This window comes from Triturus cristatus, chromosome 9 (genome assembly GCF_964204655.1).
Source record: "Triturus cristatus chromosome 9, aTriCri1.1, whole genome shotgun sequence".
In the NCBI taxonomy this organism is placed as follows: Eukaryota; Metazoa; Chordata; class Amphibia; order Caudata; family Salamandridae; genus Triturus; species Triturus cristatus.
Genome location: NC_140592.1, coordinates 877,754,495 through 877,767,669, shown reverse-complemented (window position 1 = coordinate 877,767,669; position 13,175 = coordinate 877,754,495). Strand labels below are relative to the sequence as shown.

Here is a 13,175-nt window from a genome sequence, read left to right as displayed (position 1 = left end):
AGATAATGCAAAAAACACACATTAGCACTGACTCACACCCACTGGTTAGTGAATATTCCAAAGATAATGCAAGAAACACACTGACTGGTACAACTTGCACTTTCCAAGGTATAAAACGGATCTTGATGCATTTCTACTGGAAAGAAACTTTCTCACTACATATAATCAGTTAATGTGTGGTCTTGCAACTACTGAACTGTAAATATAATCATTTTATTTTACTACTTAAACAGAACACGTTTGGTCAATGTAGAACGACATCATGGACATAATGAGTGTACCTACATGGATGCAAGTAAAAAATGTAAGCAGGTAAGCAAATGTTTTCAAACACTTTTTATTATGAAATAATAAAATGCAATGTAAAATCATGCTGCCAATTATGGAAGACGTAATTACAATGTATTTATGATAGCGCTGTACACATAAAATGCTAGTGAATTGAATTAGAACAAAATGCTGGGGATATTGAGTGTTGTGTGAACAATTGCCATCATCAAACTGACATTTTCCATTGCACCGAGAACCTGAGAATCTGCAATATAACCCAGTAAATATCAACTGTTTACACCGTTTCTTAGGAACAGTACGTTTTAATGATGGTTTTTATCGGAATTGCTCGTGTGACATATGCAGATGTCACAATGAGGACGGACAACCAGACCTGCTTTACTCGTTTTAGATGACAAGTGTCTGCTCAGAACAAACTCCGAGCTCATGCTGAGCAGGGCAGCTTTGTGAAGTAATTTGACAGTATTTGAGGTGAGCGATGCAGGGCGTTCAACCGGTTCTAAATGTGTGAAAGCAAGGGGGCGAGCCTGGCACCAGGAAGAACAGAGCATGAATGTGAGAAAATTGACACAAATAATCACAGAAACGTATAGGAAAATGAAGCATTCTCCTTTGAGCCTGTAAGACACTGGATGTGAAGCACGCCATGAAATTAAGTTAAGCTGCGTGGCGTATCAAGCATGGGTTTTTAACAGGACTTCAACATAAACTGCTGAAAAAAGGGTCAGAGAAAATGTCAGCTTAAAAATACCCAGTGTACACACAGAGCATACCGAGGCTCTCGTGATGCAAATGAACCTGTAGGTGGTCCCCACCAAATTCCTGCTCATTCACTTCAAGGGTCATCCCAGAGATAGGCAAGGGATCTGCCGTGGATAAAAGTCTCTTCCAGAAACAGGAGGGGGGATTCAACCATACACAGTTTAAACACTCTAATTTGCCAGAATGTAGATTTCAGAATCCAGTGCACCAAGAGAGCTAGTGCACATCATACCCTAAGGGACATCGAAGGAAACGCAAATCAATAGTGCTCGTTGGATAGAACTATATATTCGGTCTAACTGCAAACAGAGAGGCTTACATTGGAATGCCATGTAACAGAGACCCTTGCTGAGAAAGAGCACATTAATGGGCGGCCATCCAATCAGTAGACTAAATAGATAAATTACGTATCTTATTATCACTTTGTTTATACATGTTATAACTTTGCTTTAAGATTTTACATTAATAAATTACTTATAGTACAAGTCTTCTTCCTTATTTATGCATTGTTGATCTGATAACTGTACCTAACAATGTATTCAGGTTCAGAGAAAATGTGCAGTGGCTTTACATTCACGGATATAATACACATGTATTTAAATATTGTATGGAAAGAGTCGTGGAAATATTGCTAAAAGTCAAACGCCAGTTTTCTTGGAGTGAAGAACTGCTTAACCATTTCGTCCGTAACCTGTTTTCTTCGCTCCTGATGTGTTGATATCAATGGCTGCAATGTGTCGATGAGTATTTTCTTCAGTTCTCCTGTCAGCAAAGCACCACTTGTATAGTCCTACAAGGAAACATAAAGAGAAAGAGGCTTTTAGAAATTACCCTGATGTATTGGTTTCCTCAAAGTTTCTAAATGGGGCCAAAAGACGTTTTTGCCCCATCACTGTCAAAGCACTTATTAGGAAGCGGAATGATCATTCTTATAGCAAAATTGCATCGCAGTTAAAACAAGACTCGAGCCAACACTGAGTGTGCATAAAAAAAAATTGCAGGGCTATAGCACAAAGATAATGCTGGCCTTCGAGTAGTAACATTGCCACACAGCTATTGTGTGGAAATTACTCAAAGAAGATTAGTCACAGGCAGAACTTTGACCCTTACAGCTTGTAGACCACTTCTGGGTACCGTACGCTATGCATATATATCTAGTCAGCCAGCCTTTTCCATACGTTTTTTTTCCCCAAGTCAAGATATACGCAGCAGGTGCAGCAATGTGCAAACTAAGGAGCACATGGTTTTGCACAAATACCCCTGATATAGGTTTAAAAGCGTAGTGGTGTGAATGATCATGGAGGGATTTTCTTTAGTAAAATCTAGAGCGGACAAACTCACTGATTAATTTACCATAAACCATTGCCATGGTTATTGGACCATGGTGGCTGTGACTAAAACTATTGTCAGCTGCTTACACTTTGGCGTAGCCTGAAAAATAAGTTGGTGACGCTCCAAACTTTCAGTAAAAAATTGGCAAAATCATAGAAAGAAAAATAATAGTAACTAAAAGAGGTCATTGCACTAGCTTATTCATGAAAAAGCACCTCCCAAGACAGACATTTTACTTCATCTCAGCACAGCCTATAGAGAAGTAATTTTTTTAGCCAGACTATTTATTAGCTAAAACGTTCTCTGGGTTCATTCACGCCCCCTGAAAGCAAAAGCAACAGTGTGGGAAAAGTTCCAGAATCAATACACTGGACAGATATAGTTGCTCCAATCCACTACATAAGATGACACTTAGCAGAAGGTACAAAAATGAGATGCCAAGATATGTTCTTTATCTCAGCACTTTCTGCCTAGTCTGCATGAAGTCCATCCACATGAGAGACAAACTCCTTCAGAGCAGGATTCCATCATACAGTTCAACACATTCTTTAATACTGGTTGCATATTCCTGGTTTCCAATACCGCAGACCAACAGTGCAGCTCAGCATACATTAACCAAACCTTTTTGTTGCAGTCTCAAATTGCAGAAACCTATTTAATTACCTGCTTAATTTGTTGTAGTCTGTCATCGTCTTCAAGGAAGAAGGTCAGGTACATGTAGCATACATCAATTTCACAGTTGCCGCCATATTTTCTGTGCTCCTCAATTGTATCCTTACCACCAGAGAAAGCGTGCTTATTGATCTAGAACAACATATCATTAAAGGTTAAATTTATAACCTCAAAAACTTTGTAGTTATCTTTGGCTTGTAGTTTTAAGGGCAATGTGTGGTTACTTTAAACAATACTGCTTGAATAATCTAGAAGTCTGAGTGTGCTTAAGTGATGAATGGATTCAATCAACGTCACTGTCTTCCGCTAGCAAGATGAATTGTAACCAATTTAGTACATCGTCTACTGTATTTACATGTAAACTATACTGGGGTTATATGCAATAGAAGAGGCTGCAAAAGCCTTAAAATATAATTAAAAGGTACACCGGGGTACACAACAGTCAGAAAGTCAATCTATTACTTATTAAAAAAAATACAAAGCTAAACAAAACCTACCACGATGAATACAATTAAGTTGTGTATGAAATAGTTATTATAAATGTACAAAACCTCATTTAAACCCCCCCCCCCCCCGAGTTTATAAATAATGACAGCAAGTACAATTCCAACTGAAGTGTGTGCAATAATGAGCAAAACGAAAACTGAACAAACACTATATGGTTAAATGGATAAAGATATAAGAAAGAACTTTTGGCCCATCATTATTGCCCCCAGATATGGTAGATGCATGATTACAACAGAATTATTTTGATTGCTAGTATTTTTTATGATTTCACTTGTGCGCTGAATCATGGTTGAGTAGAATAAATGGTTGAGTAAATTACTTGCTATCGTATCTTAGTTTCTCTCATAGTATCTTACTGGAAGAACAACAATTTGAAACCTTAGCAGTACAACGTATTTTAAACACCAAAATTATCTATTCTTGCTTTGGTTAGCATTCCTTACATCTATGAAATACATGTATTTAACAATGGTGTTTCACTCACACCACACATACACTGTTTTCTGGTAGTTCTGCATCTTAAAATTACCAATATCAGCCCTAATCCTCATCAGGCAGGTAATCCTGAACTGGATGCAAATGGGAATTTCTGTTCAAATGGCAATTACAACATGTTTGAAAAAACTGCACAGACCCAGTGGGCTCTCAGCATGGAATTTACTAGGGAAAACCTCGCGAAATGCAAACCGCAGAACTCCTAATGATGCACCAACACTGTACTAGGGGGGGGGGGGGAACGGAGTCAGAAGTTCCCTATTGGAAATACTGCATCATTTTACCGGGGCACTTGGGATGAATGCAATAAGGGCTGCAATTATATGAGCAATATTCCCTTACACATACCTGGATCCACTTACAATTATTTCCATTATACAAAGTGTGTATTAAAATTAAAGGGCAATTATTCATATTTATAAATATCCTCTATTCAATCTTATGTGAATAGGGGGATGATTCCCTCGACAGGTCTGCTCTGGTGCATCTATGTTTAGCAGCATTTCTTGATAATTCAGGATACCTACAATTTACTAAAATGTATTTACATATTTAAATGCAGTTTAGGAAAACAGGTTTCCTTATTATTTTGATAGTCTGACAACATGGTAAAGGCAAAATGGATTAAAAACAAGTAAATAATAAAGGCCTAAAGATTTTTAATTTATGGGTGCATGGAACATATTTTGAATGTTTGCCTTCGGCTGGATTTGAATTCACGAATAATAAATATGTTAATGGTGCAGCCCGACTAACTACTCCCATCACAATTCTACAAAGAAACAGCAGCACCTAACTAATGTGATCTGTCTACATATATAGGGCCTGATTTAGAGGTAAGTTGCAATGTAAAAATCCTCCCATGCCGATCCAGAAGATGCAATAAATGAACTACTGCTGAGATTACTTCTGACTGAATTGCGAATGCCATATTTTAGTATGGCAGTAGTAGTTCTAGAGCCATCAATGGCTGATTTAGAGCATTGACAAAGAATCAACACATTTTCTATAGCCCTCCATTTCTAAACAAAGCCAATACTCTGCGCGGTTAAGAAATGAAACTTTATATTATTGTGCTAGTGCTGCTAGATGTTACCTTAGACTTGATCTGTTTGGGTGTGTCTGTGAGGAAGATGGAGGAGTTGGCATCACTGGCACTCATTTTGGTCTGTGCACCCTGCAGAGCAGGGAAGAAAGTTGAATGCAGCAAAGCCGGTTTGGGATACCCAAGTCGAGGAGCAACATCTCTCGTCATTCTGAAATAAGGATCCTAAAATAGTCACAAAACACCTGTTAGATGTCATGATTACAAAAAAGAACTTACCATGATACAACAATGGCAATCTATTCCTGTAGTCACTTCAGGCAAACTATACAGCAATGTGTTAAACTCAATGAACTCTCAGAAGCAAATAGCATTTTGAGCAGTGCCCACCTTAAAGGCAAGCTGGAATCAGCAAATACTAATACTCAGATTAAAGCATAGGAAGTTGAATTGAACAAGACAATGCAGGAGACAGAAAGTTGTAGAACACAACGATATTAGGAATAAAAATTCACTGAACAACAAGGTTAAAGTTAAGTTATAGTTAGGGCAAGTTGGATATGCAGAGTAAAACATGTACTTCCTACATCAGCAGCAGCCGGTCAGTTGATTTCCCCAGTGTTCTACTGCAGCTTCCCACAGTGTTCTAAGGAACAACTAGGGCGCTAACATTCTGGATTTAGACTTGGGTACATATTCCAGAAACAAGCTTTCCTCTCCTCCAAAAATTCAAAAAAGCGATTAGGTGTGACGGATGAGACTGTTTCACAGTCTAGAAACAGTGGGTAGTCGTCTCCTAGTTTCTTTTGTTTTCAAGATTTGTATGGTGGACTTATTTTGAAAGTGCGTTGTCTGGAAGGCCAATAAGAACTGGGTTCTCGCTCTCTCTCATTACAGCGGCCTACTGTGCTCATCACGTGGAGGATGCAGACTACCCTGATAGGTGACATTTCTTTGGTTCACACTGTAGTGGGAAGGCGGGCTGGGTGGGGTGAGGGGGCGCTCAGTTCAGGTTTGCAGTGATGAGAACCGAGACTGTTTGAACTCCAGAAGATGGGTATGGCCAATGTGTGCTTGTCGGTAGGGTGTTAATGCGCTTTCTAGTATTTTTTGCATAGGAATAGTGGGGGCATGAAGGCAGAAGTCTGCTTTTTTGTGTGGCTCATTGTGGATTATTAAGGCAGGGAAGAGATTGGTGACTTTTTTGAGTGGATGGAAACCCTCCCGAAAAGAGTGGTAAAATGACTATGTAGAGGATGGAGATTAACGCTTCCAGGGAAAGGGTTTGGATGATGAAAAAAGTAGGTTGTCTTTGTAAGTGGTGAATATGACTGAGTTGATGCTTATGAGGTTGCCCTTGGTCAGTGGGTTGGAACAGGGTCAAATGGAAAAGTATTGGCGAACTGTGGTTGGATGGGTGGTTGCTAGCTGCTGTTTCAAATGGTGCATATCTTGTTCAAGTTATGGATGAGGCCAGTGAATGTGTGCTTTGAGTGGTGGTAAGGGATAATGCAGAGTTTGGGACCCTTGAAGTGCATCTTGTTGTCTTGCGTAATGGTATATTGGGGGGGGGGGGGGGAGACGGACTTGGCTTTTACGATGCTACGTTTGTGCACTGGTGGGCAGTTTTTTTTTTTAATAAGATCTGTATAATTTTTGCTTGAGTTTTCAAATTTCTCGTTTGTTGGCTTTCTTTTCCACCTGCACCCAAAGGTGAATAATTAAGTTAACTATTTTTAGTTGGATATGGTGTAAATTGTCCTGCTCTGAGGTGTAGTGAGCAAGTGTAAATTCTATTACACAGTCGAACCATTTAATATCAAGCCCATTTTACAAACGTGGTATAAAATGTTACATACAATCTGAAATCAATTTTTTTTTAGTAAGCCCTGTGTAACAAAAAGCGCTTAAACCCACTATTTCAAGCAGCAACTTTGCTTTCAAATACATTAGAAGTTTCTTACCTGATCAATGGCGCACGGGATGAGGCACTGAATGTCCTTTCGGTCCTTAAAGATGTGTGGGAAGGAGTTGCTGAAGGACGGAGCAGCTTGAACAGCAGGAAAGCTGATTTTTCCTGGAGAATATACATCTGCATTAGAATCTTTCCCCCGTTTTCCTCTTTTACCTCTCCAAAGCCTTAAATGTGTGGATCGCTTTTTTAATGTACTTGCTTACTTTATTTCAAAAGTAAATAAGACTGATTAAAATGGCTGAATTTACACAACACAAATCATCCTCCCCACAGGACATTTCCTAAATAATCTTAATCTTGTGCCAAAATTTTGTAAACTTTCCATTTAACAATCCATTGGTTTATGTGTTTGCCTTGTTTGTTTTTATTTCTCATTAAATGGAAGTTTTATTAGGTGAGCTATTGTTTTTATATGGTAGAAGACAAGGCCGTTTAGAAGATTTGGAGTGCCAGACTGTTCGTTTACGGGAAATGGATACAGCTGAGTGAAGTCTCTGCTAATATTGCCTTCCGCACAAGGACAGCAACATGAACCTGGATACAGTCAGATGTTGTCTTACAACTTGATAGTGGGTAGGAGGTTAAGTAGTAGTCCATTTACATACTTTTTTTGTCTATGTGCTGCAGAGATATATGTACAATTCCTTTCAAGTGTTCATTTGGATTCCGATATACAGCACACGACTTGCAGCCAACAGTGGTATCTCAGTGGACCAGCCATTCAACCAATGTTCAGCTGCGGCAGGTTTCAAGGAATATTCAGGTTCTTCCACAAAGACAAGAGTTACAAAAGAGCGGTGAAAGAGAAACTATTCTATGATGAGGGCAGATGGTCCAGTGACACTGGACAGCCTAACTGAGAAGGACAGCCTAATGTGTTGTGCTATGCCTTGGCCAGCGTCAATTATTAATAATACCTATAAGAACAACTCAAGAAAATGGCGCTGTTCAGAAAAGTTTTTTACTGAAAACTCCTCGTCTCAAGAGCCATACCTGAAAGATGCTAGTAAAGGAATTTGAACTTAATTGTCTACAGCGCAGCAAATATATAAGTAGGGCACAGGGTAACGCAACAATTGTTTTATTAAATCGTTAAGATATATATTTTTTATTGAGTATAAGACCAATAACTATGTTTCTTTGATTGGTTAAAGCTATGTTTTAAACATACATAGTACATTCAAGTGGCAAGGATGTCCTTGGCAGTATCTAATAAGAGACTGTTCCTAATATTGTATACAAGAATAGGCAACAAAAATTTCCTGTTGATTTCAATCAAATACAGACAGCACACGTTTCGTCACTTTGGCTTTTTCCAAGACTATTAAGAACTGCAATATAAGTAATTTGTATTAGGTACAGAGTAGGTAAGAGATCAATATGTGCTGGACTGGCAAGTGATTGGCTCAAAATTTGGATAAAGTGAGGTCTAGCTGTCCTTCCTGTAAGATGGCATGAGTCAGTAGTTGCCAATCAGTAGGTGAGTGTTCAATTTAGTGTCTCCATTACTGTTAGGCAAAGTAGGCTATGTGTCCTCCCGCAGAGTTAGTAAACGCCAAAAGAACAAGTGTGACTTTACACAAAACCTACAAATCACATTGGTATACTGATTCATAACAATCGTCAATCACCAACGTGTCATCTGCAACAGGGTCCCATATTAAAGACAAGTGCTGGAGGTGAACCAAGGCATCGGCAAGATCTTAAAAACACACTGGTGGCTAGATTTAAGAGAAGATACCTTGAAGTTTTTGCACAATCTGTATCTATAATTTTTCAATTTGTTGGCCAGATAATTAATTATTTTGGATAAGGCCACTTCAAAGTGACCTCTTCAAAGCACCTTTCCACATAAAAAAACCCATAACAAACTCCTATGGACGTAGACGTTAGCTTGTGTGGGTTATCTTGACTCTGGTGAGATAGAATAAGTTACTCATGTTTTCCTCTCAAGAGCTGGATTCAGTCATTAACTAATTGCAGCAAAACACTGAATTAAGAACATGCAGCATAAAGACAATGGATTTAGCCAGAACTCTAGAAAACAGTCTCCTTCTCCACGAGTTTCAATACATTGCCAATGGTTAATTTTCAAAGACTAGTGTGAACTGGATTTGTTTTCTGAAGCATCCTACAGAGCGAATTAATAAATGAATGAATGACCGGTACTTATAGAGCGCACGGCTACTCCAGCTGGAGTGTCCCAGTGCTAACAGTTCACATATGGCTGCCCAAATAAGAGGCTTAGTTCATAAAAAGCCATGTTTTCAACAGTTTTTTGAAGTGGGAGAGAACTGTAAGGTTATTGAGTTCTTGAACAGGGACAAAGAATATTCTAGGAGCAGGGAGCTGTCTACGCCGTTAATCTACTTCAGTTTTGTTCGCTGGGGAAGCATCATGGATGTATTTTTGAACCCTGAGGTGATGTAATATGAGGCACATTTCTGTAGATGTTGTGGGTCCTTAACCCTTGTGCACGGTGTAGATTTTACATTTTACTCTTAACTCCACCAGGAGCCACTGGTGCTATTGGCCAGGAGCAAAAGCACTGCTACCTGATATCAGCATCCTTTAGCCCTGATTTGAGCTTGTAAAGGTGGCACTGTCGTTATGATAAGATTGAATGCCACCACTTCCCATCATGTTTTTCTTTTGAGCACACTCTGAACTTTCTGTAGGGTTTGTAGACCAAACAGAAAAAGAGTGAAGTATCTTCAGGTGGACTCATCCTAGCTCATAGGAAAAGCAGACTTGCCTATTCGGAAAGTGTAAACTAGTCAAATTTTCATAATTAATATGATGCTGACTCGATTATCTCTATTATCTATTACCAGGATAAAGAAAATAGCCTGCTCTTGCAGACAGCTCCTTCACTATAATTATACTTGATAGCAGTTTACTGCAAATGTCATATAGGTGCCCAAAGACAGCCACATTCCAGAGTTAACGTCAGCAGTGAATATAGAGCTAAGGGTCCAGTTACTGAGCCTCCTACTCACACTCTGCAATGCCAATAGAAAGAAAAAGAATCCAGCAAAGTGCAAAGCGAGCCAAGCTTGGGCATTGGTCCTCGATGGAGTAGTATAATTTGTGTCCAGTGATCCTAGTGCAAAGGACAGTGGAAGGAGGTTTACCACAGCAGGTCACTTTCGAGAAGTCTACAAAGGCATCAGGATTTTAAGTTAGCTCATCCATTATCTGTAATTATTTTATCATCATCACTTTATTTTGTGTTACATCTCTTGCTTCTCAACAAAATTCGTTTTAGACTATTCCTTTCTCCTTCCCCTATCCTCGGGAGAGGATGTGGCGCAGGAGCCAGAGCTGCCAATACAGGAGCGGAGGATCCGGATTTGAGTCTCTGCGTTGGCGCAACATCCTGTGATTCTGGGCAAATGACCTGATCTCCCCGTGCCCGTGGACAGTAGCTGGATACCCTCACAGGTGATAAGCCACACTATATAAATCTTCAAACCAACTAACTAGTTCAGATGATTTGGCGTCCAAGGGAAAGGGCAATCTAGTATTTGTACAAGATATACATGAGAGAAAAAGGTGTCAACTGAGGTGTAAAAGGAAGAGAAAATTACACATCTAAAAGATGACCACCAAGAGTTTAAAGAAGGGAGCTGAATTTATAGGTAGCAGAGCACATCATTCCTATGTAATCCCTAGCCAGAGTCCTTATACAGGCCAGCTTGTTTCTGTACCTCATCCAGTCTCTGCCTTCTTTTTGGACAGGAGGGTGTCACTTCAAGAAGCATTCATGCTCCCACCAGAGCTCTCCGTGTTATACCCTCCCCCCCCCACCCCTTTTGGTTCCTTCAAACCCTTTAGGCTACACCACCACCTGAGCTGCGCCTAAGGCAATTGCTCATCTGTGAACTAGTATAGGGCATGTGGGGGGGGACTCCAAGAGTGTGTGTGTGTGTGGGGGGTTTGGGGGAAGGGCTTGAGCAGACAAAATAATAGTACATGTTTTATGAAGCCATAAAGGAGTAAGCCATCAGGTTGAAGTCCTTAATGGCAGCAAGCTTCTTTAGTGGGCAGCCAGGAGCCCCAATCTGTGCAAAGGAAAAGTCACCAGGGAAACCATAATTTTTCCATTTATTGTCAGGGTAAACAAATAGCAAAGAACATTAGCAGGATGGGCAGCATTCACTTACATGTTGATGAGAAAACTGTGCATGGAACACAGAAAAGATAAAGGATTTTGGCCCAAGAACGAAGTGCTGCAAAAACAAGTCCCTATTCCCACTCCCAAATTATGAAGCATCTTAACTATATTCACACATGCCTTTTTGGAAGATTGTCATAATGTGCTGGTTTCAATACAAATATTTTATTTGAAATAAATCACCCCTTCAAGTACACGAAACTTACCAATGCAGTCACTGTCTGTAAAGCCAAATATCCCCTTCACCTGGTTATAAGTGACATGTTTCTGAACTTTAACCACATTGCGATAGAAATCAGCACTCATCCTAGAATTAAAAAAACATGTTCACTCTTAAAAATATAATCTGAGTATCACTAAGTAAGTGATCACTAAACAGGATTATCATTAGTAGGGATAAAACAGAATGATGGTTAGAATAAGGGAACCATCAAATAGCAATTCTGTAAACGTTTCTGGCATAAGATCCTAAACATTTATAGTCATTGGTGTAAGGCGGAAGGTCCGTAATGGCTCGCTTCATTTTAAAAGTGGTATAGAGGGTCTTTGCTTGTCCACATCTGCACCAGGAAGTTTACACACAGTGATCCCTTCATTGCTCAGCTCTAAACATACAGTATATTAGTTACTTTCCAGTCCTGGCATGGTGAAAGAGACTCAAGTTCATAGATTGGTACTCTGCCTTGTCCTTACTCTGGCCCCTTCACATCTGTCACTCTTGGGAACAGATTACCAAGCAAACTGCATTAGTACATCTTAAACAAGGAGCACTGGCTCTGTATGAAAACAAGAAGAGCTCCATGTGCCTGCTGTTGATATCTACACTAGGGAAATGCGCATTTCCAAAACTACATCCAGGGTCGTAGCTGTAATATAATAAGCACTGGCAAAAAGTTGAAAGTGGAAATGCAAGACCCGATCCAGCAAGGTACAAAATATACAAATGATTGAATGGCAGATTACAAAATTTACAAATGATCCTGTAGAAGATGACAAAGCATACAACTGATTAGGAGGAAGATTACAAAATATACAAATGGTTGTTAGGAGGATTACAAAGCATACAACTGATTAGGAGGAATGTTACAAAATATGCAAATGGTTGTTAGGAGGATTACAAAGCATACAACTGATTAGGAGGAATGTTACAAAATATACAAATGGTTGTTAGGAGGATTACAAAGCATACAACTGATTAGGAGGAATGTTACAAAATATACAAATGGTTGTTAGGAGGATTACAAAGCATACAACTGATTAGGAGGGATGCTACAAAATATACAAATGGTTGTTAGGATTACAAAGCATACAACTGATTAGGAGGAATGTTACAAGATATACAAATGGTTGTTAGGAGGATTACAAAGCATACAACCGATTAGGAGGAATGTTACAAGATATACAAATGGTTGTTAGGAGGATTACAAAGCATACAACTGATTAGGAGGAATGTTACAAAATATGCAAATGGTTGTTAGGAGGATTACAAAGCATACAACTGATTAGGAGGAATGTTACGAAATATGCAAATGGTTTTTAGGAGGATTACAGGCCCAAAAACTTGGGAAACAACTAATGTTAGACTCACAGTCGCGGCTCCTGGAGGGAGTGCTGGGGGGGGGGTTCGGTGGGGTGGGCCGGGGGAGCATCAGGATGGGGGGGGGGGGGTAGTAAACTCCGGCATACAGCCGACCGGAGTTAAGTACATAAATAAATAAAACGAATTACATTGCGCGCACTGCAACGCAAATGGCGTTGCAGCGTGCGCAATGTAATTTGTTTTATTTATGTACTTAACTCTGTTCGGCCGTATGCCGGTTTATACTACCCCCCCCCATCCTGATGCTCCCCCGGCCCCCTGTCCCTCCCTCAGCCCGCCCCATCGCCCCGCAGCACTCCCTCCAGGAGCACGATTGGTT

The 13,175-nt window shown here is 39.8% G+C and overlaps 1 protein-coding gene across 3 annotated transcripts in view; it reads right to left on the bottom strand.

The window, feature by feature from the left end:
- Nucleotides 1-321: 321 nt before the first annotated feature.
- WARS1 (tryptophanyl-tRNA synthetase 1) overlaps nt 322-13,175 on the bottom strand; it is a 105,432-nt gene continuing 92,578 nt past the window's right edge. For all 3 annotated transcript variants that reach the window (XM_085626358.1, XM_085626359.1, XM_085626360.1), the window contains 5 exons: nt 11,463-11,563; nt 7,069-7,181; nt 5,156-5,329; nt 3,049-3,189; nt 322-1,843 (listed from right to left, as the gene is read on the bottom strand). In XM_085626358.1, coding sequence (XP_085482484.1) covers nt 1,685-1,843; nt 3,049-3,189; nt 5,156-5,329; nt 7,069-7,181; nt 11,463-11,563 — 688 coding nt within the window. In that variant the 3' untranslated portion in view covers nt 322-1,684. The remainder of the gene's footprint in view (nt 1,844-3,048; nt 3,190-5,155; nt 5,330-7,068; nt 7,182-11,462; nt 11,564-13,175) is intronic.